Raw genomic sequence first — 24,604 nt, 5'->3', positions numbered from 1 at the left:
AGTGTTTCTAACAGAGGCTGTATTAATCAATGTTCACATTGAGGGCTAGCTCAGTGTCTCATTGAGGGCTAGCCCAGTATTTATGACAGTAGTGGTTAGTGCAGTGTTTGTGATGATTAGCTCAGTGTCAGGGGTGAGGGCTGGCTCAGTATTAATGGTGAGGGTAGCCATGAGTTTATGGCCAGGACTAGCTCAGTCATTCAACTCTTCCTTCTGCCATCACATCATGGCTTCAGAGGTGGCAAGTCCCTGCTGCCTGCCTCCTTCCTCCCTTAGCACCTCAGGGTGACTCCCGCCTATCCTCTTCCATTCCATTCCCCCACCAGTCTCCCAGGGGATGGAATCTTGTCAGCAGCCGATTCCTTCTCTGATGGAGCTGGTTTGAGAGCTTTGCTCAGACCCCAGATGATACAGGTGAAGAGACCCAGATATGGGGTAGGACTGACCTGTGGGTGGACCTCCTGCAGGGAGTTGAAGAAGGGCTCAAAAGGTGGGCGGCCAAAGTGGGTGACAGAGCGCAGGCCTGTGAACAGGCTCCGGTTCAGCACCTTCTGGAAGTGCCGCTCGCAGATGTACTGGGGAAGGGAGTGGTGGAAGAAGGTCACAGCCAGAGTCAACCCCTGGCAGATGGTGGCCCACCCCCTTCCTGGCCAACCCTGACATACCAGCATGGTGGTCCTGAGGTCGAACTTCTCGGCCAGCTGGGTGATGTAGATGTGCACAGACACCAGGTCCTGGCGGTCATTCTCCTCCACCTCCCGGATGATGTCAGCCAGCCACTCAAACTGCCGCTGGGTCCGTGTCACCCAGATGAAGTAGATCTGGGGACACATGGCTGGAGCTTGGGACTTGGTTCGGCTCAGGGTCCCCACATCCCCGGGGTCTCCACACTGACAGAGCTCTTCTGACCTCAACCAGCTGTGCCTCTTCCCATACAGCCAGGGGAGATGGAGTGTATGGGCCACAGGGCCAGGCTCTGAGGCCAGAGATGGAGCTGCCCCGGGTCATGGAGAGGTGGAGCCTATCTCAGCTTGGGGCCTTGCCAAAGGACCCTGAGGTTTGCTGGGTGAGAAACAGCTTTCTCATGCTCAGCCTGTCCAACCATCCCCTCCAATGGGCTCTGCTCAGGCTGCCCATAGGGAGAGGGTCCTGCTGAGAGGCATTTCACAGAGCAGGCTCAGGGAAGACCCAGCTGGCTGCCTTGAGGATGGGAATGGGTTCAAATGGAGACCAGGGGCATGGAAGGACCAGGGGGCAGGGGGAGGTCTCCAGCTTCCGAGGAGGAGAAGTAGGGCTGGGGGCGTTAAGAAGAAGAGGGAGAGCTGGCACGGACAGTGGAGAGGAGGGGAGCTGTCACCTTCTGAGTGCTGACTGTGTATGGGCTGGGCCTCTGCCCGCTGCATTCCAGCACCCCTGACTCACCTACCAAGCCCAGAGAGGCGAGCAGGGGCCTGCCGCCAGGTCCAGGCTGGGGTGAAGGGCTTGGCATGGACGGGGCCTGAGGGCTTGGGCTGTGTTCCTTGCCAACCCAGCCCACCAGCCCTGCCTTGCCACCTCCCCTTCTCTTCCTCTTGAGAGCTGAGCCAGTTTTACTCATGCCCCACCCTGAGCATACCCTCCCTCTCCCAGTCCAACACTACTCCAAGTGCTGGCCTCCTCTGTAAAAGGGAGTGGATTCCTTTACCCCCTCCAACACTGCCTGGAGGGACTCCCAGAAGCAGATCTTCTGTGGAGCACCCCATAGCTGGGGGAAGAAGCCTTTTTGCCCTTCAGGGTCTGGGACATCTAGACACCTGTCTACCCCACCCATCCCCAGGTTTCAGGCCACCTTGCCCATGTCCAGATCAGGGAGGTCAAGAACAGAGGCAGGAAAGAGAGGCCCAGGTGGACACCATAATGGGCAAGAGGGGGCCACGGGCTGGTACAGACAGGGGGCACTCACCTTCTTACAGAATACTTGGCAGCTTACTGATGACTTGAAGACCAGGTCTTTGAGGATGGAGGCAAAAGGGGTGACCCCAATGCCCCCTCCCACCAGCACTGACACCTCAAACTTATGCCATTCCTGGTGGCCCTCTCCAAAGGGTCCATCAAGGTACAGCTGTAGGGAGAGGAATGAGTTTGAATTAAGCTTAGCCACCACCGTAGTTCTGAAGACAGAAACTTTATGGAGTGAGGGGGAAGAGGGAGGTTGTGGCATTATCTGGAACAACCAGCCTCTGGATGGGGGAGGAAGGAACACAGAAGGGGGTCTGGTGCCACAGGGCCAAGCCCTGCCAAGGAGGTGTGGCTGCATGTGGCTCATCTGGTCTGGGTCTGGGCACCTTCGGGTATCGAGCACAGCTGTCACCCGTTGCGGGTGAGTAGATCTCCCTGAGGCGAGTGGTCCAGGGCCCCACAGCCCGGATGTGCAGGCTGAGCGTGTCCTCATGGGGTGCAGAGGTCAGCGTGAAGGGGTGGTACTCGGTAGTCCCCAGAGCCAGGCAGGCGATCCGCACCCATTGTCCTGACTTGTACTCAAAGCCCTGGGGCCGCTGGAATTTCAGGTGGGTCACTCCTGGGGAGGGATGGTGGGCAGGAGGCTGCTGTCCTGAACTCAGCAACAATGTGGCCTCCAGAGAGGTCTCCCACCCACAGCCTCAGCTCTGCTTCTGGAATATGACAAGGGTGGCCTACCCCCATCCTAAGTGCACCCTGAGGAGAGGCTGGTGGGCAGCACTGGGGCTGGTAGGCAGCAATGCAAGAGGCAGCCTGGCCTGGGCTCCTCCACTCTGTGTTAAGAAAGGCTCAGGTGCCTTGGGAAAGAGCTCTTCTACCAGCTTCCTTACCCCTGCCACCCCAGGCCCCTGCCCATCCACTGGACCAGGCCAAAGGACTATGTGGTCCAGGCTCTGCTCCTGCCCTGCCAGTTCCCTCAATGTCATCAAGCGGGTCCCCTGACAGCCTCCAAGCTAGTACCTGAAGGCAGCAGGTCTGCCTTCACCACGCTGATTTCCACCTTCTTGCGGCTCAGGCTCACCAGCTTGTCCCCCCCATAGATAAGTGCCGGGACCAGGAAGAAGATGTGGAAACGGGGCAGCTGGATCAGAGCGAAGCTGCCGTGAATGATGAGCTGGATAGAGCAAAGAGTACAGCTCAGACCCAGTGACACCCACAACAGGGCATGGGGCCAGCTCAGGCCTCAGACCCACATCCTTCTCCACAGTTATATCCACCCCCACCTCCCTATGTACCATGCTTCTTCCAGGTTCCAAACCCAAACCACTCCCAGCTCCATCCTCCAAATAATTCCATGACGAATGAGACTATTTTCCATCTCCCTTGACACCACCCTGGACTAAGCCACGTTGACTCTCACCTGGATTCATGTAGTAGCCTCCTAACTGGTCTTCCACCGGTCTTGCCCCACTGTAATCCAGTCTCTTAAGGCAGCCAGTGTGACTTTTAAAGTTCATTTTACCATGTCAACCCCAGCTTTAAAAGCTTTAGTGAACATCCCATTGCACTACAAGGCCTTGCAGTACTCGGACCTCTGCCTGCCAGCCATTTCCCCCTCCCCATTCCTCAAATGTGGCAAGTCCTTTCTGCTTCAGGACCTTTGCACCTGCTGTTCCCCCTGCTTGGAATGCAGATGGGTCCCTGGGGTCTTCCCATGGCTGGCTGCATCTCATTCTTCAGGTCTCTGAAGTGGCACATCCTCAGGCGTTCCCTTAGTCCTCTCTATCATGGCTCCCTGTCAACTCCCTTAGAGCACTTGTCATCATCCACAGTCGTTTTGTTTGTTCATTCACTGACATGTTTATTGTTGTTCTCCCCATTGGACTGAAGCGCTAGGGACTGTTGGCCACTATCCTCTCAGTTCCTCGCAGTTTCTGCCTGGCACTTGGGAAGGACTCAATAGCTGATGAAGAAAGGAGTTTCCCTGGTTTATCTTATCCCTTTGGAGGCTGAGAACACCTAACTAGTCCCCTTTTTTCATGAAATCACTGATCACCCAGCTCTGGTCCTTTCCCTAGTAAGTTTGTCTACCGTGGCCAGACACTACTTGCCCCATTCTTCCTAATCACTTGTTCCTGAGTCTGGGTCAGTCTGGCTTTTGCCTCCACCTCTCCTTAGGACCTGCCCACTGTGGGCTCACCAGCCCCACGAATGGCCAAACCTCACCGTCTCCTTTCAGCCCATGTTTACTCTCACTCTTGGCAGCCTGTGGTACTAGTGACCACCCCTCCTGCCACTTCTGCAGCACTGCCCTACTGGTTCTCCCTCTTTGCCTCTTGGGCCACTCACTTTCCATCTCCTCCTCTGGCTCCATTCCTTCTGCCACCCATAGTCACCGGGTGTTGCCCAAGACTGGTTTCCTCACCCTCTGTTCTTCTCTTTCTATGCTCCGTGCTCCACCATGTGGCATGGCCTCTCACCTGAGCCAGCCCCTCAGCTTCGGTGGAAGCCCCCACACATCCACCAGCATGTCCTGCCACCACCAAATGCCCTATGGCCATCCACAACCAGGCCCGTCTCCTCTGTCCCCTGAATATCCTATGACTATTCCCACCTCCGCACCTGTGCTCATGCCCTTCCTTCTGCCTGGATTGCTCTTCAGCTTCCACTCTGCCCTGTCAAAGCTTAGCTCACCTCTCCTAAAGTCTTGGCCCAAGTCCCATCTTCTTCCCAGAGAAGTTTAGCAACTTTAGCCCAAATGAAAACTCCCTTCCAAACTTACTATTTGGAACACTCCTCCCAGCAATTATTCATATATCGTGTGTTCATTTTTGTCATTTCATGCGTGTGGCACTTATCTCTGCAGGAAATCCTAACTTCCTAAGGGTAGGAGTTAGAGCCTCCCCCTCCTCTGCTGGGCCTCACACAGAGCTGGTACATAACAAACTCTCAGCAGATATTGTTAAAGTGAACTCTGGCCCCTCATTCAGAAACCCCTTCTCCCAGCTCAGTAATCCCAAATTCTTAAAACTTTCCCCAAGTATTAACTTGAACCTCTCTGGCTCTTCTCCAAACTGGCTCTGCCTTCCCCAAAGTTCCTCTTTCATTGTGGAGCCCACACCCACCCCAAAGGCTTTCTGATCATCCAACCAGGCTGAGCACAATGGCAGGTTGACCTCATACTACTCTATACACCCCATTTTGTGTTGGCTTTACTTTTAAGCTACAAAGCTGCTGCAGATTCCTGGTTGGGTGAGAGGCTGGGGTGGTGGGGGCAGCCAGCCAGCTCAGCTTCTGACATGCCAGCGCTGACCTCTTCAGCCTGGATCAGGGCCTGGACATCCTTCCCCAGGATCTACTCTGCACTGAGATTCTTTACTTGTAACTTCTCTTTCTGACCAAAGTCAAGTGGCCATGCCTGGGATAAGTGGGAAAGAAGAGGGTGCTTTGGCCTTGATCTCCCCCAAGGTGAGATGCTTCCAAGCCACCAGGCTAGGACTGCCCAGCAGGGGGCCTGCACTTTCTGAGTCCCTGACAATCCTGCTCTGAACCCAGTGATGCCCACAGCCCAGAGATAAATCAGAAAGGGATGTTGGTCTTAGGGAGCCAGGCTAGCCGCTCTTAAATTGGGTCTCCCACTTATTTCAAAGAAGCTGCTTTATCACTAGGAACAAGAGCACCATCTCCACCCCCCACAGAAGCAGTAGCCCAGGATGCTAGAGTTCCACCCATCATTGGGAAGATGGGGAAGGGAGGAACAAATTAGCCACAGCTTCCAAAGAAGGGAAAGATTTCTTCAGAAACAAACATCTGCAGTTCTAGGAAACATACTGAACAAAGGCTGGGTAGTCATCTACAGAACTATGAAGTGCTGAGTCACAGGAAGATGTGCACAGACCCTCCTACCTATCAGTGAAGACAGAACTGCACCTGGGAGGAGGCAGGTTAGGCCACAGGAGCCAGCATGACCGAGGCAATGGTGCACTCTCTTAGTCTCAGGACAAAGGAGACTCCTACATGCAGTTCTGCCTGGAGCCTGGATAGGGGGCAGCCACATGGACTCTGGACTCCTTGAATGATGACAGCCATGCCATCAATAGGTGGGGACAGCTGGGGCCTTGGGACTTGGTTTAGCTTCTCAGCGAGGCCCTCAGGGTGCCCTCTGGGGAACTGCCTGTGTCTGTGAAGAAGGCAGGCAAGCAGAGCCACAACACAAAGACACAGGTCAGAGTCAGCTCCAGAACTAACCAGCTGAAGCAGATGATGACAAACCCAGGGGACAGTAAAGGGAACAGGAGAAGGGAGGGAATGTAAAGGAAGGGACACAGGATCCCAGGTTAAGGAGAGGGAAAGGGGATGGGTGGAGTCTTAAAAATCCATTTTTTTTTTTTTTAAGATGATCGGTAAGGGGATCTTAACCCTTGACTTGGTGTTGTCAGCACCATGCTCTCCCAAGTGAGCCACGGGCCGGCCCCTTAAAAATCCATTTTATCAGCAATCCAAATGAAGACATTTTGAGCATTAACTTTACAGGCAGCTAGGTGGTATGACTTAATGCCCCCCAAAACAGGACCAGAAAAGAAATAGCAGAATCCATCCAAGACAAGTTTCTCTGAAAAGGGTATTTCTCTCTTGGGTGCAGACAGTCCACCCAGGAGCCAAAACCAGCCACCCAAAGTAGGAAGAGACTGGCTGGGCAGAAGCAATGTGGAGGTGTCTGCGAGGAATGCCGATCAGCCTGGCAGGGCTGCTACTGAACAGCCCACACCAGTGAGGCCATCTTCCAAGTGCTGTATATTGGGGTCAGCCTTCTGGAGAGACCCATACATTAGGGCGATGGAGAAGAGAAGAGGATACTTGAAGTAATTAAGGGGATCGATAACTGATGTCCCAGCCCTCACTGCCTCCCTGGGAACGTCCTGCCCATACCCTGCTGGCCTGGCTCACTGCCAAAAGCCCTCACCAGGACATAGAGCAGGATGTAGAGGTGGTGGGTCAGCCAGAAGCCCCGGAAGCTGCGGCGGCGGAAGTGGTGGGAGGCGAAGACGTACATGATGGCCAGGACCAGGAGCAGCATGACCCCCGTGAGGCCTGCAAGGTGAACATGGGGATGGAGGACAGAGAAGCAGCGCCTTGAAGACGGGGGCTGTTCCGAAGCTTCTGGGGTCAGGTCTCCTCTCTCCTCCACTCCACTGCCCAGAGTGGAAAAGCCCCCGCATCCTCTGCTCCTCTCCTCCCACACCATTGATCATAAGTACCTTTCATTTCAACAGACCCTATGCATCCTTTACAGCCCTTGTCACTGTGGTCATTTTTTACTCCATGTCACTACTTGTTTTATGTCTGTCACTTTTCTAACTCTCAGGTTCACAAGAACAGGGACTGGGCTAAGCTAGTTCACCACTGAATCCTAGTGCCCAGTGCAGGGCCTGGAAAACTGTGGGCATTATATAAATGTGTGCTGAATGAATGGATGCCCAGGGCGTCTACTCTGGGCCCTCTGGGCCAGACACTGGAACTTGCAGGCCCTGCCTTCATGGAGTCCACCTGGCTGCCACAGCACACAGCATGAGCACAGGCACCATTGGTGGGTGAGTAGGATCACACTGTCCCTGCTCATCACCAGAGCCCCCAGATCTAGCCTGGAGTTGTGGGAAGCCCCTCCTCTCATGGAGGATCCCAGGCCAGGGGTACACAAGAGGATAATACTGGAGCCAGGTGGAGTAGGGGGACAGAGAATGGTTTCTCAGGTGATCAAGGAGGAGAGAAGCAGAAATCAGGAAGATTAGAGCCCTGCAGTATGGAAAAGTAAAGGTTAAGAGGGGATCTAATCAAAGCCTGTAAAGTTCTGAGCGGAGAAGAGTGCATAAACACAGCCTTATCCACTAAATCCCAGTGTTCAGGAATTAACAAGTACCCTCTGAAGTTCAAAGCAGATCATTTTAGAATTACAAAAAAATTTAAAACCCATGCTGTGTTTCACAGAGAGGAGTGAGTATAGAAAATGTGTTACCCAAAGGAGGGCACAGACTGAAAATATAAATAGGTTCAAGAAGAATTTGAACAGATTCGTGGCTAATAGCTCTAAAATGGATGATTGTAGGGTGTTAAGAATATGCCCCTTAATAGTCCTTGCCAAGACATACTACAAGGGCTGGGGGACTTGTATCTGGCTTGGCAAAGAACCTGGTCTCTTCTGCATGCAGGTGGGGTATAGCATTCCTTAAAGTCACTGTCATAGTAGGTGTGTGTGCTGGGGAAAGGTGGATCTACTTCCATTTCACTGAGAACTAGTTCAGAATACGGGAATGAACCCAGCTAAGCTCCTGAGAGGAGGACTGAAACACAGAGCCTCCCAAGTCTCCTACTGGCCTGGAGTGCCCTTGGGGCGAGAGGGCAGAGCCTGGCTCTCTGGAGTGAGTCTGGGCTGCCCCGTGACAAATGGAACACAGAGCTTAGAGCTCGGAGTCAGGCCCAAAAGTTCGTGGAACAGGGAAGGCTCTCACCTGGAACAGTCTGGAAGAACCACCAGTAATATTTTTTGGGAAATTCAGACCTGTGTGGAAGGAACAGCAAGGAAGGACCCTGAGAGAAGACCTCTGGGACTCCCAGAGGGGAAGCCACCAGCCAACCCAGCCACCAGTTTCCCCTTCTATTGACTTGGGTCTGGGGGCTCAGGCTGGTGATGGCCCCACAACCTGGAAGGTGACACTCTCTTCCGGGCCAAGAGAATTTGTTTCTTTCCTCCTGCAAGGAATCCCCCCCAGCCCACCCCCACATGCACACACAAACACACTCACACTCACCCGTCGTCATGGAAGAGGCCAGGGAAGAGGCAGGAGAGGACGCTCAGTGGGCTGATGGAGAACAGGTACACATTCACCACATGGCCCACACTGTGTAAGACTAAGGGAAACCAGACAGGGGGTGGGGAGATGTGAGCCTGAGGACAGCCCAGTGGGGTTGCTCGACCCATTCAGCCCAAGGTGGAGGACTCCTGGACAGAGTTGGGGGCCTGAAGCAGCAGCCTGGCATGTGGACTTCTGACCTCTAATCGACCTGCTGGCCTCCCCCACATCTCCTACACACACCATCCTTGAACACAACTGCATGAGTCTGAAATTATACCTTTAGAAGCTCATTCCTTTGGTTTCTCTTACAGAGTTAGTTATGTTCCACAACATAAAAACTGAGAGAGATAACACATTATGTGCACTCATTCTGGGGTGTTAGTAACTTGTCAGCTGGAGGCTGATGAAGTGCCCTCCGAAGTGTGAGCAGAGGCACTGGTGAGCCCGTGAGAGGCTCCTGGGCTTACTTCACCATGGCTGGGGCCAACTCCATCCTCACAGAGAAGGACACGCAAGACTTACATTAAAGTTAAGTGCAGGTAGAGAGGAGGGGGGCTCAGAGGAGGGGGGCTCAGAGGAGGGGAGCAGCAGGGGGCGGGAGGACATGGAGAGAATCCCCAGAATACCCAGGCCCTGCCTGTGAGGACGATGGCTGTGGAAGCAATGAGGCGGTGGAAGTCCACGGCGGCATCGAAGGGCACGTAGCGGTTGAGGAAGGTCTCTCGCAGGAAGGTGATGAGGTTGCGGCACATGGTGAGCAGGAGGTAGGAGTACATGAAGGAGATGCTGGCCGCTGTGCCCCGCGACAGGATGATGCCCACGCGGGTGGTGTCCGTGATGCCCACGTGGTGTGCGGCAAAGGCATAGTCTGCGGAGGGGGCCCAGGGAGCGCCGAGCAGAGAGCTGGTCAGGGATGTCCTCAGGGGCAGGGCCGCTGACACTCACGCCAGGCCTCCCGCGCACAGTCTTTGCTCAAGCCGGCCCCGCTCGCCCAGTGGCGACACCCACGGTAGGCCCCGCCCCCGGGGCTGTCACTTATCGCAGGCCCCGCCCCCGGGGCTGTCACTCACAGTAAGCCCTCTCCAGGAACAGCCCCCCGGCGGTGGCGTAGAACACGGCCACGCAGCCGACGTGGCGCCGGTGGTTCTCGACGAAGCGCTTGAACTGCTGCACCGTCTGGTGGAGACGGCCGCGTTGAAACTTCTCCCGGTGCGCCTCGGTGAACAGCAAGGGCTGGAAAGACGTTACCCTGCGACACAGGAAGCCTTAGCCCTCGGCCCCCATCAGACCCAACGTGGGGAGCCCCGCCTGCTTCTCGGAGGGGAGCCGCTGAGCGGCGAGGGAAGGGCACCGAAGTGACTCACGCCGAAGGGGGGTTCAGACCCCAGAGACTGTACCGCACTCCATCAACGAGCTGTCGGTGGAGGCACGGCCTCCCTCCCGAGTGGGCACTCCATCCCAGGGGTACAGTGTCCATTCACACGCAGGCAGCCGCCTCCCCTCCTCGTCTCTGTAGCTGCCAGCTCCCACCCAGCGCTTGTGGTCAGCCTTTACTGGAGGCCCAAAGGACACCTTCATGAAGGATCTCTGACCTCCCAGGCAGACGTGAGAGCTTCCTCGAGCTCGTCGCTCTTGCCACTATTATAACATTCATCAGTGGGACAATTATCAGTGAGCCTGCCTCTCTCATCAGACTGTGCCGTTCTAGGTAGGGACTGTTCATCTTGCCTGCACCCCCAGTACTTGGCACAGTGCCTGGCACCAAGTAATGGAGGTGTGTATGCTGAAGGGAGGAAGGAACCGCCTGGGCTTAAGGGGAAGAGCAGGCGTACTTCTTGCCAAACCTCCGTCGAATCTCCTGGGGAGGGTCTGTGTCCATGGGGCACTGCAGTCTCTGTGGTGTCAACTCGGTCTTGACATCACTGCGGGAAGAGCGGGTACTCATTCTGGGAGAGGGACTAGGACAAGAACGGTGAGAAATAGGACCTTGGCCAACCTCAGCCACTTGGTCCTCTGCTGCCCCTGGTCTGCCTCCAAACCCACTCCATCAAGAAAGGATCAGCATGATTCCCACCGAGACCCAGCTAGTGAGTCAGATCCTCAGTCCCAGCCCAGACCACCACATATGCCTGTGCCCTTCACAAGGGCATTGGGCCCAAGCAGCAATCGAGCACTGCAATCCAGCAGGCTCTCTGCTTGCCCTGGTGCAGAGCTGTGTCCATCTGGAGTAAGGGGTGCCTTTTTCTCATTTGTATGAAGGCACTACACGGCTAGTGGTGACCCTGATTCCAGCCATTCTGAGGAGAGAAATGGCTACTCCTCTAACCCTCCCTCCAACATTCCCAAATAGGGTCTCACCAAAGCTTCTCCTGGCTGATGTAGGAGGCTCGCCGGCAGAGGTCCTTGATGACTTCAGGCACCTCCACCCCTGCAATGCAGAGCCCGGCTAGGGAGCTGCTCAGGGTCCAGAACCCAGAATGCACAGCACCCCTGCCTTCCTATGTTCAGACATTGCACAGGGTCTTTCCCTGTCCAGTAGAGGCCCTACCTTGGGTGCCCCAGCCTCAGCCCTTTTCCCCAATGGGAGATGGACCCAGCCATAGGTGGGCAGGGAGAAAGCCTAAGACATAGCTGGCCAGGCAGGCTTCCCCGAGAATGTGTCCATCTTCAGTTCCATTCCTGGAGACTGGTATCAGGTCTATGGGGGTAGAGTTCAGGAACGGTATGTAAACTGCCTGCTAAGCCTATTCTGCCATACACACACACATGTGCGCACACACACATACACACACACACACACACACACACACACACACACAAACCCCTAATTAAGTTCCTCCAGCTTAAAATCTTCCAAAAGTTAAATGTAGAATCTAGGTGGTAGGTACATGGGTGATGACTCTAAAATTCTTCCTACTTTCGTGTTTGAAAATGTTCATAATAAAATATTGCAGAGAAAACCCTCCCAGGAGCCACCCCATTGTTACTGTCTGGGCTGAGCATTGAGGGCGGGGCAGGACTGAGCTGCAAATCCAGGAGGCTGAGAATCTCCAGTTTACTTCCAAGTGCTGAACCAATCCTAAAGATGATCCTGGTCTATACCCAAGGCCAAAAGCAAGTGAGCTGAACTAAATGAAATCAGTGTTTAAAACAAAGTATAGACGTCTATACTCTCAAATGGTTCAGTGAACAGTGGCAAAACAGTAATAAATGGCACATCTAGGTGAAAGAGATGTTTCTTTGTTCTAATCTTGTTTCTTTTGTGGAGGTTTAAAATCTTTCAAAATAAAATCTAGAGGAAATAATAAAGCACAACAACAATTAAAAGCAAAACAAAACGATACTCATTGATAACCTCCTATTTAATCCATAAGCCCTGGTCCTACCCTTCATCCAGAGCTGAATGTCCCTGGGATTCTGTGGCCTGGGCTCACTCCCAGGTACCTCCCTTGCCCCTGCCCTCCAGCTCAGGGGTCTGCTGCCCTGATTGCCTGGGAAAGGTAAAAAGGTGCAGAATCAGGAGTAATGGGTTTCCTCTCTACCAACTCTCCTTACCCCCAGGGCCGGCAGAAGCCCGGACCAGAGGCTTATCTGTGTCTTGTCTAATTTGGCTTCTCTCCCATCAAGGCTGCTTAGTCCCCACTTCTCATAATCCTGGGAGGGGCTAGGTTGGGTCTCAACATGCCACTGTGAAAATCCCAAGCTAAGCCACCATAACAGCTCAGAGCAGGCCACAGACAGACCCCCCTGTCTGCTCCCTGCCCCCTCCCCACTCTGAATCTACCCCCTACCCAGTGAGTCAGACATGGGTGGGGCAGAAAGTTGGGGGAAGGCCAACAGAAATGGGTTTTCATGCATTCAGCAAACACTGAGCAGGAGACAGAGTAACAAAAAACCCCAAGAGACACCACCCTACCCCTGTAACCAGACACCCCAGTTGAGAGGGGTATGGCTTGGGTAAGGCTGTAACAAGGGGACACTGTCTCCCCACCTCCTGTCCTGGGCACCAGACATAGGGGGCTTTGGCACAGAGCCAGGGGAAGCAGAGTTCTAGCCACCATTCCCCACCCCATCCTGGTCCTACCGACCCCATCAGCAGAACTGCATTATGATTTTGGTGGGCCTAGGCACATTTGCCTTCTTGGGCCTCTTCCTCCATAAAAATAAAAAAATAAATTAAAAATTATATTTTACAATTGCATTGATGTAAAGAAGAATATAGTCCAAGCTGGATAACTTACTACATATTCATTATTATTACATTCATTTTTTTCTTCTGATTTTAAAAGAAATTAAAGCATTTCTGTGGGCTTCTAAAAGTATTTGGGCATTGTACCTACTGTGCCTAATAGACAAGTCAGCCCTGCCTGCCCCGCTGCTGCACCTTTGACGCAGAGCTGTGTGAAGCGGAGCTCACTGTCGTGGTCCCGCAGCATGAAATGGAAGTCCTCCCACGTCAGCTCCTCCTTGTCCTGGAAGCCCGACTCCCGGAACATGGACTCCACCACCTCGGCCAGCTGGGCCTTGGTCAGGCAGTTATTGGAAATCTCGATGAAGGACCTGGGATTGGGGGAGAGGTTCCATCAGGCCCAGACACAAGGGCCCACTGACTATCCCACCAGGCCTCATCGCCACATGAAAGGGCACTGACTGGCCAAATCCCAAGCCCCCTACCAATTATAACAAGATCTGGTCACACGGGTAAGGAGGAGGCCCTGCTACCTTTCCCCCTCGGTCTCTCCCCTGGCAGGCCCTTCCCTGGCCTACTCTCCTGGCTGTCTCAGAGGACCAACCTCAGCATCCTGATGAACTCCTCCTTGGAAATGAGACCATTCCCATCAAAGTCGTACATACGGAACATAAGGCGAGACTTCTCCTCTGAGGAGCCTAGAAGAAGGAGGACCCCATGAGTAGAACCCCAACCCGCCTGCCTGAACCCCCAGGCTGGCCAGAGGGGCCTCACACCAGTATGATGACCCACTGCTGGACACAGCAAGGGGTCGCTCTGCTTCCTGCTCCTACCTGGGCACTCCCACACATCTGCCAAGACTGGAGACCTGGCTTCAGAGCTTCCCATCTCCAACAAGTCAGCCACACTCCAGCTCAGGACCCAGCCCCTATCTAGCCTCTCCCATGTGGATGATCATTCCCTCCTCCCACCTTTCATGAAGACCACCAGGATGTCCAAGAACTCCCGGAAGGACAGGTAGCCATTGCCATCCTTGTCAGCCAGAGAAAACATGGACTCCACAAACATGTCCTGCGGCTTGAGGCCCAGGGACTCAGCAAATTCAGCCCTGCTCAGCTCACATGTCAGGGCCTCCCGCACCTTCTGGGATGAGTCCAGGGGCAGAGTCCCTGCATCCGCCTGGTTGATGTCCAGCACCTGTACTCCAGTAGAAGCAGAGGGAGCGAGAGGAGGAGACAAGGCTTTGTTGATTTGAAAGCCCATTGAGCCTTGTAGGAGCCACCTTTTCAGGTGGCTTCCCAGCACTCCCTACCCTAAGCAGTTCCCTACCAGCTCTGTGGTTGGTCTATGGGGCCATATTTGTTCTACAGAGCCCTGGCCCTCTGCCATAGCTGATTGGACCAAGAATACATACTTGACCCAAGCTGGGGATCTGGAATTGCAACTAAGAGGTCCCAGGTCTGTCTTGACCTGAGCACAAGAAGACTCAGAGTTGTGGACCCCCCTCTTCCTCCAAGTGCTTAGCGACACAGAGACAGAATAGAGCAGAGGCAGAGAAAACAGAAGCAGTCTAAGAGAGGAGTGGTCTTGTCTGCTGATGGTTTTCCCTTTCTTGGTCCCTTCCAGGCTCGGCTGAAGTCCTCTCTTTGGAATTCCTGAGACACTCCTGTATCCTCAGAGTCAACTGACCCTCTATCAATGCTAGCTCAAGTGGGTTTCTCTCATTTACACCTAAAAGAGTTTTAACTAAGACAAGACTTCCACTGGGTTGAGGAAAAGTTGGGTTTGGGAAAGGGGAATTCTCATTACAGGCTATCTCCACCCCATCCAGGGGCTGCCCAGCATAACAGAAAGTAAAGGCAGCAGGCAGGCCACAGGCCATGGTACCTGTCTGTCCTGTCTGTCAACTGGGGGTGCCTAGTCCAAGCCTGGATATGGTTCATGAGGTAAACCTCACAGCTTCAAACAAGGTGCTTTGGTGGAAAGAGCCTGGGGCTGCAGGCAAGAGACCTGGGTTCATGTCCCAACTCTGCCACCTGCTTGCTGCATGACCTCAAGCACTCTCTTCAGTTGTCTGGGATTTATTTCCTCACCTGCCCTACTTTTCTCACAGGGTTATTGTGAGAATCAACAAGAGAGGTTGTGTGGAAAACGTTTTGAAAGCTGAAAGCACTGTGCAGATATAAGGGACTGGTAGCCACCCCCAGAGTATAGCAGCCTGTTCTGTCTCTCAGCACAGGGAGTTCCCATAGCCCTGATGGATCCCGAACTGAAAAGAGGTGCCCAGGTGCTGCCCAGGACCTGGCAAGGAGTAACCCCAGCTGAGGGTTCCTCTGTTCTTGTGAATACTCAAGTTCAACTTGTCTGGGGACTAAATGACCTTAAGTCATGTGCCTAGCACAGAGTAAATGCCCACTGAAGGGTAGCTTCCCTGTGAATCCTCTCCCCAGCCAGCCAACTATGCTCCTTCTCCTGAGACTTAACTTTTTGCCCTTCCATGGAGTATCTCTGCTCAGTCCTTTCCGCTCCTTTCTTCTGAGCCAAAACTTTCCTAACTTTGAGTCCTTGCCAAATCTCACCTCCACCGTGACTTTATACATGCTGAGGCTCACTATCTTTTCTAAACTTCTGGACCATTTATTTCCTGGGCCACTTCTGTAGCCCTCATTCTCTGCCAGTTATCTCCCTTTCTGTGCATGTCCCATCTTCCCAGTGGAACAATAAACATCTTCAGTGGTGGAACCATGCTGTATTTCTTTTATCTACAACATTTCTGCACTCCACAGCTCTGCTCCCAGGCTGCCTTTATTTTTGTGCCAGATGTGGACTCAATTCCTTGTATTTTACTTCCTATCTTGTTTCCCCGTATCCTCCCAATAGCTCTCAGAAGTCTGCAAGGTGGACATTAATGCCTCATGGAGGCCTCTAGCAGCTGCACTCCCCCAAGGAAGGGTGAACAATGGCTCTCACTGCTCCTGCAACAGCCTGTCTCGCCTTTGGTTTCTGCAGCCTTTTGGGCAGGTTGAGATGAGGGAGGGCAGAAAGCCTGGGCAGCCGTGGGAGGGGGAGAGATAAGTGACACATGCAGATAAACCCATTCTTAGGCATCACCTCCCTGGAGTCTCACAGGTGGAGAGGGAGGGATTCAGAAGGAGCAGGGGCATCTCCTTACAGAAAAGTCAAGTGACTTGCCCAAAATTGCAGTAGAGCTGATTATTAGCTGAGAACTCAGGGCTTCTGACTTCCCCTAGAGTCACCCCATGGCCTCACAAGGTAAGGATACCACCAGAGGCAGACACACAAGGGCAGATCTGATCCCATGTACACACCTGGGAGAAAAGGTGCCTGAAAAAGGTCTCTAGGAGATGGCTCCGCTGCTCCCGCGTCACAGCTGCCCTCATCAGCTCCTGCTCCCGCAGCTCCCACTCCTGGAAGCTCAGCTCACTCTCCTTCAGAGCTCCCCGAAGGTTTTCCACCAGTGCCTGCCGCTCTTCCTCCAGGTTAAATATTAGCACCTATGGGCTCAGAAGGAGCAAGAGCAACCATTTGTCGAGGCCTCTTGAGGCTAGGCATGTTCCACAGATTATGTCAAAGGGACTACTAGAGTGGCCTTGCAGAAGAGATACTGTATCTCCTTTTACAGGAGAGGAAATGGGCTCAGTGGGGTTAACTGGCTTGCTTGTAGGTGCAGAGTTAGCGTTCAAAACTGTTCTTCCTTGATACCTTACTGGAAAAGGGAGGGAAAGGCAGGGAGTCCAGAGGATGAAGGGGACCATAAGCCAGGCAGAGTCAGAGCCCGAGATCAGCCTCTGATTTGGCTCTCCTCCATATTCTCTAAAACTTTACTAGATCCTGAAACAAGGGGACAGGGAAGAGGGCTTAGCTTCTTCCAAGTACTCCAGCTAGAACCTGCCAGGGCATCCTTAGAAAAGGAGGCAAGTTGTGTCTGCAAGAGTAAAAAGGGACTGTGGAATCATGTCATCCAGCAGGTCTAGAGTAAGACAAGCGCATTCATGTTTATCTCTCTAGCAGGTACTACAGTCAGGGACTAGAAGTCAGAAACCCTGCCTCCTGGCACAGGGCTCCTTCCCCTCCACCTGGCTGCCTCCCTGGCTGTGGCTGTGGACAAGGAGCCAGGGGCCAGCTGAGCCATACCAGGTCATACTCCTTGGGGATCTTGAGCAGTAGAGTGTGGCGTCCATGGTTGTTGGACAGGATGAGGTTGACCTGCTGCGTGGGCCGCAGCTGGATAGTGCGGAGCACAGTGAGCCTGCCGTCCACTACACGGATCTGCCCGGGCTGCAGGTGCACTAGCACAGGCCGGCAGGGCTCCTTGTGACCCTGCCATTCCAGAGCTGGGGAGAGAAGGATGGGGCTGGGTCAGCTGGGGCCCACCCAAGGCACATTGGGAAGAAGAGGGGCAGTTCAGGGCTGGAGTCAGATCAAGACCTCCACAGTGCTTTGTTCCCTTCTTGGGTACTGAGGATCATCCCTTCCTCTACAGTCCTGTTATGCCTAAAGTTCAGGAGAAGAACAGTCACTACCATTTCCTGAATATTCACTATGTGTTCAACACTATACCACACTTTGCATGAACTATTTCATTTAATCCTAAATCTATGAGGTAAGTGTATTATCATTTCTATTTTACAGATGAGAAAAAAAAATAGGTTTAGAAAGATTTTAAAAATCTTTGTAAGGCCCAATAGCCCATGGTGGTGGAACCAAGATTCCAATCCCAATCTGACTCAGGACCTTCATTAATCACTTCTCTGTTGCCTGGAATTCCAGTGTGAGACAACACAAAGCAGCACTTCTTGGGGATTTACAAGTCATAGTAACCCTGTGAAATCTAGGCAGGGTCCTATGCCTTCTCCACATGAACCTACCACATTCCCTTTATTTGGGACCACTGAGAAGAACAATGGAGGTTGGAGGACTCCAGGCCAAATTTCTAGCTAATGTCACCATGACATTTCCCATCTGCCCTGGCCTTGCCTATAGCCCTAGAAAAGGGATGCCTTTTCCTTAGGTTTCTGGGATAGAGATGGGGAGCTGTAATCCTGAGCCATGTACTCCTCACCACCACCCTGGCCGGCCCCACGCCTACCTTCCACACCCCCCTCAAGCTTCTCAGACATGATGCTCTGGCGGTCCTGGACTTGAAGCCTCTTGAAATTCCTCATCCGGAGCCTGGCAACAATCCAGGCGCTGAGCAGGCTCACTGGGAGGGCAGAGGCAGCAGGATGTTCAGGGGAAGGTGGGGGTTAGAGAAGATGGAAGCAGCTCCTTTCCTTGGCAGGACTCCCTGCTTTCCCTACCTCCTTAGTCTGCCTGCTCAATCATTTGAAATTGTAAAGGTCGGGCCGGCCTGTGGCTCACTCGGGAGAGTGCGGTGCTGATAACACCAAGGCCACGGGTTCGGATCCCATATACGGATGGCCGGTTTGCTCACTGGCTGAGCATGGTGCTGATACCAAGTCAAGGGTTAAGATCCCCTTACCGGCCATCTTTTAAAAAAAAAAACAAAAAAAAGAAATTGTAAAGGTCCCTGGGGGGAGATGCTTTGCATCCCATGGGGAGTTTTGGGTAGCATCTCAAATGCCTGCCCTGCTTCCACTGCTTCCACCACTCAGGTCCCGTCCCATCCAGACACTAAGTCCAGAGTCCTCATGCCAGAGACTGGTTGACCCGCATACAGCCTTGTCAAAGACTAAGTCCCAAGCCCTTGCCCCAACAACTACCTCTGCCCCAGCCCTGGTTCTCAAGCAGGAATTTGCCTCTGACAGTCCTCCAGGCCCTGGCTCCTGGAAAATGCTGTGAATTGTGGGCTCCCATGGCTCCTGACCAAGTTGAGCTCCAGGGGGCAGAGGGAGGAGATGGCATCTTAGGAGAACAGGGAGGAATTTCTCCCTGGAACTGACTTATCTGCAGGTCAGACATTTCTCGTGTCCCCTCGTCCAGTAATGCTTCCTTCACCTGCCCAGAGGGACAGTACTATGCATGTTTTGTTGTCATAAATGGAACCACCCTAACCCCACCCCCTAGCTTGTACCTCTCACCCAGCCCCACCCTGCCCACCACTTTTACCCAGCGGGAAGCAGCAGAGGGTCCCAATGGTGACCCCAAAGCCAAATCCACTGCCCTCAAAATAATCCCGAACGATGAGGGGAGTACAGGCTGGTAGACCTTCGGTGCTGAGCTGTCTTGGCTGAGGGCAGGGGTCTCCTGGGAAGGCAGAGGAAGCCAGAGTCCTGAGTTCTGGGCCACAGGTTCTGGCACAGGGTCTCTGAGGAGATTTGGGTTGCAGAAAGGGGGTGGAGGTGCTCTGGGTAGCAGAGGGGAAGAGGCTGCCTTGGGTAATATGTGGGGTCAAAAATGAGCCTCAATCTCTGTCTCAGCCTCACACACACACACACGCACACGCACACACACATACACACAGAGCTTCCCTCATCTCTGCTATGGCGTGGGATGGGATAGCCTCACTGCACCCAGCCCTCCTAATGTTACACCCAGCCCCAGTCCCATCCCAGCCACATGTAAGCCTCCTCACCAGGTCTCTCTGAGTCTTGGTCCTGCACTCACTCGGGCACCTCTGGGAGCTGTGCCGAGGGGAACCTACACAACTGTTTGTGGCAGCCCTGGCGCCCACAACCACAGTTCTCAAGGGCAGAACCATAGCCCACTCCCACTTGGAGGCTGCTGTCCAGCCCCACACAGCCAGGCCTACAGTTGAAGAGGGCCAGACTCCAGGCCCAGTTCCCTTCAGCTACCCCTTGGTCAGTCACCTGAAAGCCAGTAAAAGACATTGGGCTGTAGGGCACTGGGGTCCACATTGGTGACAGCCACTAGCACATCCCACAGGGAAGTGTTTCTGATTTCTGCAATCTCTTCCTCAGAGAACAGCCTAGGGGAGGGAGAAGTGGGGAGCTGTTGTGGTGGGAGAAAGAAGCAGGCCCCCAGACCCAGGGACCCAGATGAGGAAAGAAACCCAGAGGGGTTGGGAAGGGAGCGGTGGGCAGGCTGGGAATCAAGGGCCATGGGGGCTGTCTAAGGCCAGGCAGAGTGTCTGGGGCCCAGGCTGAGGTAGAATCTGAGCTGGCGGCCCAGGCAGGCCTTACCCATTCCTGGTATTCTCAAACCAGTAGCGGTCACCATCCCGCAGCCGCAAAAACTGGTCAAGGACAATGGTGCTGACCAGGGGACCGGGGTCTCCATGACTCTCCAGGAGCCCCCCTGGGAGCAGCTCCAACCGAGACAAGTCCTGGTGGTACAGGGCAGCTGTGGCCTCCAGCACCTGGAACCAAGAAGGGTCAGGAGTGAGTGAGAGGACCCATCCTCAGGCAAAGAGATGGTTCCCAGGGATTAGCCCCAGGGATAATAATAATAAATGACAGCAACAACACTCACTCCTATATAGTGTTTATTGTGCCCCAGGCACTGCTCTGAGTGTTTTACATAAGTTAACGCATTTATGGGAACCCTCTCACAGATTCAGCTGCTTACTTTATAATGTTGGAATAAAACAAACAATCCCCTACATAACTTGTTCTTGAAAAGGTATGAAAGTTGAAGAGGGAAACCAGAATGTGCAAAAGTTGAATGGTAGAATGATGTGTTATAAAAGGTTTCCATTCTCTAGAGCTAAAAAGTTTTTAAAAAATTTGGGGCCGGCCTGTGGCTCACTCGGGAGAGTGCGGTGCTGATAACACCAAGGCCACGGGTTCGGATCCCATATAGGGATGGCCGGTTGCTCACTGGGTGGGCGTGGTGCTGACATAATGTTGGAATAAAACAAACAATCCCCTACATAACTTGTTCTTGAAAAGGTATGAAAGTTGAAGAGGGAAACCAGAATGTGCAAAAGTTGAATGGTAGAATGATGTGTTATAAAAGGTTTCCATTCTCTAGAGCTAAAAAGTTTTTAAAAAATTTGGGGCCGGCCTGTGGCTCACTCGGGAGAGTGCGGTGCTGATAACACCAAGGCCACGGGTTCGGATCCCATATAGGGATGGCCGGTTTGCTCACTGGGTGAGCATGGTGCTGACAACACCAAGTCAAGGGTTAAGATCCCCTTACTGGTCATCTTTAAAAAAAAAAAAAAAAATTAAATGCCTGACAGTCTTCAACAATATGTCACCAGCATTTTCTACCTGACCTATGTTTTAGTTCTTTTCTCCATAAAGTACATAAGCACTTGACCAGGATAATTCCAATGAGGCCCAGTCAAAGCTAAAGATTTGCTACTTTTGATATGCCTGCTGATTCCTATCTTTATATTGATTTAATAAAGTTTACAAGCCCAAGGCACACACCACTTCTTTACTGGCCTTTGAATTCTCTCCTCTTCAACAATTTTATAAAATAGTAAAGGCCAAATGCAATAAAACAGGCACATAATTGTAGAAACACTGCTGTGGCAAGATGGGAAGGCAGACCAAACTGGTCTGTTGGCTAGCAGGCAATGCCACCAGCACAGGTGATAGTTCAGGGTATAACAGCTCACTCCCAAAAGGCAACTTGAATATCAGTGCATGAAAGCCCAGCTTGTTCCTAAGTCAAGGACTTTCTATACCTATTCAGGGGGTTGTCGGGAAGAGCAAATGAGATAATGCCTATTAAGTGCCTAGTATGCAATGGATGCTCAATAAACATTTGCTGGATCTAACAAAGTTGAATCCTGCTGGTCTGGTAATCTCCATCCTGGTATGTGATATTGAGAAAAGTAACATGGATGAGTCCTGCCCCTCTCATCAAGTGCTCACCTCTGGTACCCATGTCTCGCTGCCCATATTCCATGTCTCAATACAATGTGCCCTGGTCCTCCCACCCCATCCTCGGGGTCCTGACCCCTCCTTACAGTGCCATTGTTCCAGAAGAGTGCAGGGTTGATGTCCTGCCAGCGGGTAATGGGAGACAGGCCCAGTGCTGCCCTGGCCTTGTTATAAGAAGGCAGACCCAGATCCCGGCCCTGCTGCAGGCAGCTAGCCAAGTGGTCTGTGCGGGAAAACTTCAGTGGCCCAGGCCAGAAATCTGAGGATGAGATACCAGAGAGTCCGAGGGAGCTCAGGGCCACCATAGCGACCTCTAGCCCAGGCCCCAGGCTCCAGCCATCCCCAGGGGGACCTGAGCCACAGAGAAGGAGCCATCGTCAGCAGGTCAGAAGCTCTCTCAGCAGTGGGTCAGCACAGGCTCCCAGCCCTGGTGCCCCTCCATGCCTGGCTCTGGAAGTCCAGTTGAACATCCTCCCAGGGGCCAGAAGTCCACAGCCTGGAGGGCCAGCCTCAGCCTCACCTCGCACATCCTCAACCACCACATGGTCCTCTCGCTCAGCAATCTGGGAGGCCATGCCCAGCAGCAGTGCATCCACATCTTCAGCACTTTGTAGGTTTGGGTGCTTTGGGGGTGAGAAGAAGGAGGGGGCGTGGTTAACAGGGACAGAGGTTGAGCAGCCAGGCTTCTTCCACCCCATCCTCCATATCCCCGGCTCCACCCAGTCCTGCTGTTTACTTCCAAACTGGTGGGCCATTCCTCCTCTGCAGGTTGATTCCCTACTCAGGGTGAGTGATATCCCCATCCAAAACCCATGCTGCGGGAGACAGGTTTCTACAAGCACAAGGGACCTTAAAACTTTACTTTTATCTTAGGAGACTTGCAACGTAGTTGCAAAGGCACTAAAAGATCTAGGGCTTGATCCTTGCTCTGTTACTAACCAGCTGTGTGGCTTTGGGCAAGTCACAAAACCTCTCTGAACTCAGTTTCCTCCCTTTAATAAAAAGGGACTCAGATTAGGAGGATGCTGAAGCATCTTTCAACTTGCTCCATGAATCTTAATCTATGCCTTCCTCTCTCCTCTTCCTCCCCTTTCCCTTCCCTTTTATAAACCTACAGAAAGTATCTGATTTTGCTTTAAATTGGTAATTAATGCTGTTCACTCACACTGGCCTGGTTTGGATGGATAGACTATACCCCATAATCTCTCAGAACCCCTGCCCCCTCCCCCATATATGCATTCACACACTGCCCTAAGTGTGTCTAATTGGGAAGCTTCTTTGGTGGGGATGGCCGGGGTACTCCAAGGACTACAAGAGACCCAGAGCTGTCAAGGGAGAGGAAAAAGCTAGGAGGGAGCAATAAATGTAGAGCCACATCTGCAAAGGCCCTGCTGTCTTTCACTCAGCCCTGAGGTAGGGGTGGGGGATCGACTTTTGACCATGTGTAGCTACCTGGTCATCTCACATTTGTAGAGGAGATGGCTGAAGTCCCCAGCTTGCCTCCTTCACCCCAGCCCATCTCAGCTGCTTGCCTCAGCCCTACTGTTCATCTCCACCATACACTCTCAAACAACACACAAAATGCACACACACATATACCCACCCACATATGTACCCCCAACCCTGACCTCTCGGCTCCAGTAGCTGTTGCAGACCCGGAGAGCTCTGGAGACACTTGAGTTCTGATTGATAACCCCCTGGAAGTAGCAGCTGGCATTTCTGAAATGCAAGGAACAGGGGCATGGTGACTGAGGGAAGAGATCCTAATGTCAAGAACCAGGTCTACTCCGAGGCAGTAGTCAGGGGTCCCAGGCCATCACTTCCCTGATGTGGTGTGCGGTCAGGTCACCTGACCTAGGTAGGTCCTGGACGATCTGACTTTTGGAAGGTCCCTCCCCCAGTATCAAACCAAACATCTAAAAATGCACCCTATAGCATCTCTCTCTCTCTCTCTCTCCATTTTTAAAAGATTTTTTAATTGTTCTTTTGAAATTACCTATCTATGGATAACGTAATTGTCTGTAATTTCTCAGCCATCATCAGGCATACCCAGAAATTATTCCAGAATGAGAAAATCTAACCTATGAATTATTTTAAAGAATAATACAATTGTAAAAAATAAACCGACATGCTTTATTTCATATACATTTATTTAAATATGTCACTTTTTATTTTAAAGTCCCCTTTTCATTATTTTGGAGACAATATTTTTCTTCAGATTACACACATTTTTTAGAATTCCCCCCAGGAGCTTGTAAGGCCCAAGTGCTGTGCCTATAGCTAAAAAATGTCCCCAGTGTAGTGCCAAGACCTGAGTTCAGACCAGTGGGCTTTATGACACCCTGTGAACCTCAATTATTTTAACTGGGGAGATACCTACACCAGTTGCAGAAGAATGAAGATAAAAGTGCATAAACATGGTAATCATGTATCTTTAAAAAAAAAGCTATTGTTTGCCTTGTCCTCAATATTCTCCATTTCTTGAGGGAATGAATACACTTCAGACTGATAATCCTGTCCCCAAGGCTCCTGAGGTCAGATTTTTCTCAGTTGACACCTCTATCCCTCCCAACAAAACATTTGAGCCCCTCCCTCACCTCATGTAGACGCCAGGGGGCACCATGGTGGAGAAGAACTGCTCAGAGGCTACCACGAACTCCGGGGAGATGCTGGGGTCTAGGAAAGGACGGTACCCTGCAGGCAGGGGTAATAAAGGAGACGGGCTTCTTGCCCACACACCCTCCCACCACGTGCACCTGCCTCACTTCTTCCCCCTGCGGCTCCTCAGCCCAGGCGTCCCCCCGCTCCCTCACCTGCATACTCCGGGGGCGTTTTCTGCAGGAAGCTGG

The 24,604-nt window shown here is 52.7% G+C and overlaps 1 protein-coding gene across 1 annotated transcript in view; it reads right to left on the bottom strand.

The window, feature by feature from the left end:
• Nucleotides 1–24,604, bottom strand: part of DUOX1 (dual oxidase 1) — a 30,612-nt gene that overhangs the window by 1,045 nt on the left and 4,963 nt on the right. The window contains exons 5-30 of the mRNA XM_008583101.1: nt 24,569–24,600; nt 24,353–24,449; nt 23,384–23,474; nt 22,276–22,378; nt 21,842–22,014; nt 20,103–20,278; nt 19,770–19,888; nt 19,069–19,206; nt 18,089–18,202; nt 17,134–17,333; nt 16,308–16,493; nt 13,950–14,175; nt 13,583–13,676; nt 13,174–13,349; nt 11,148–11,217; nt 10,622–10,747; nt 9,860–10,038; nt 9,427–9,657; nt 8,745–8,844; nt 8,445–8,494; nt 6,902–7,029; nt 2,959–3,112; nt 2,325–2,557; nt 1,943–2,101; nt 666–821; nt 447–575 (exon numbers count right to left, since the gene is read on the bottom strand). Of these exons, the coding sequence (XP_008581323.1) occupies nt 447–575; nt 666–821; nt 1,943–2,101; nt 2,325–2,557; nt 2,959–3,112; nt 6,902–7,029; nt 8,445–8,494; nt 8,745–8,844; nt 9,427–9,657; nt 9,860–10,038; nt 10,622–10,747; nt 11,148–11,217; nt 13,174–13,349; nt 13,583–13,676; nt 13,950–14,175; nt 16,308–16,493; nt 17,134–17,333; nt 18,089–18,202; nt 19,069–19,206; nt 19,770–19,888; nt 20,103–20,278; nt 21,842–22,014; nt 22,276–22,378; nt 23,384–23,474; nt 24,353–24,449; nt 24,569–24,600 (3,640 nt within the window). The remainder of the gene's footprint in view (nt 1–446; nt 576–665; nt 822–1,942; nt 2,102–2,324; nt 2,558–2,958; nt 3,113–6,901; nt 7,030–8,444; nt 8,495–8,744; nt 8,845–9,426; nt 9,658–9,859; nt 10,039–10,621; nt 10,748–11,147; nt 11,218–13,173; nt 13,350–13,582; nt 13,677–13,949; nt 14,176–16,307; nt 16,494–17,133; nt 17,334–18,088; nt 18,203–19,068; nt 19,207–19,769; nt 19,889–20,102; nt 20,279–21,841; nt 22,015–22,275; nt 22,379–23,383; nt 23,475–24,352; nt 24,450–24,568; nt 24,601–24,604) is intronic.

Source organism: Galeopterus variegatus, unplaced genomic scaffold (genome assembly GCF_000696425.1).
Source record: "Galeopterus variegatus unplaced genomic scaffold, G_variegatus-3.0.2 Scaffold2829, whole genome shotgun sequence".
In the NCBI taxonomy this organism is placed as follows: Eukaryota; Metazoa; Chordata; class Mammalia; order Dermoptera; family Cynocephalidae; genus Galeopterus; species Galeopterus variegatus.
This window is presented reverse-complemented; position numbering and strand designations above follow the sequence as displayed.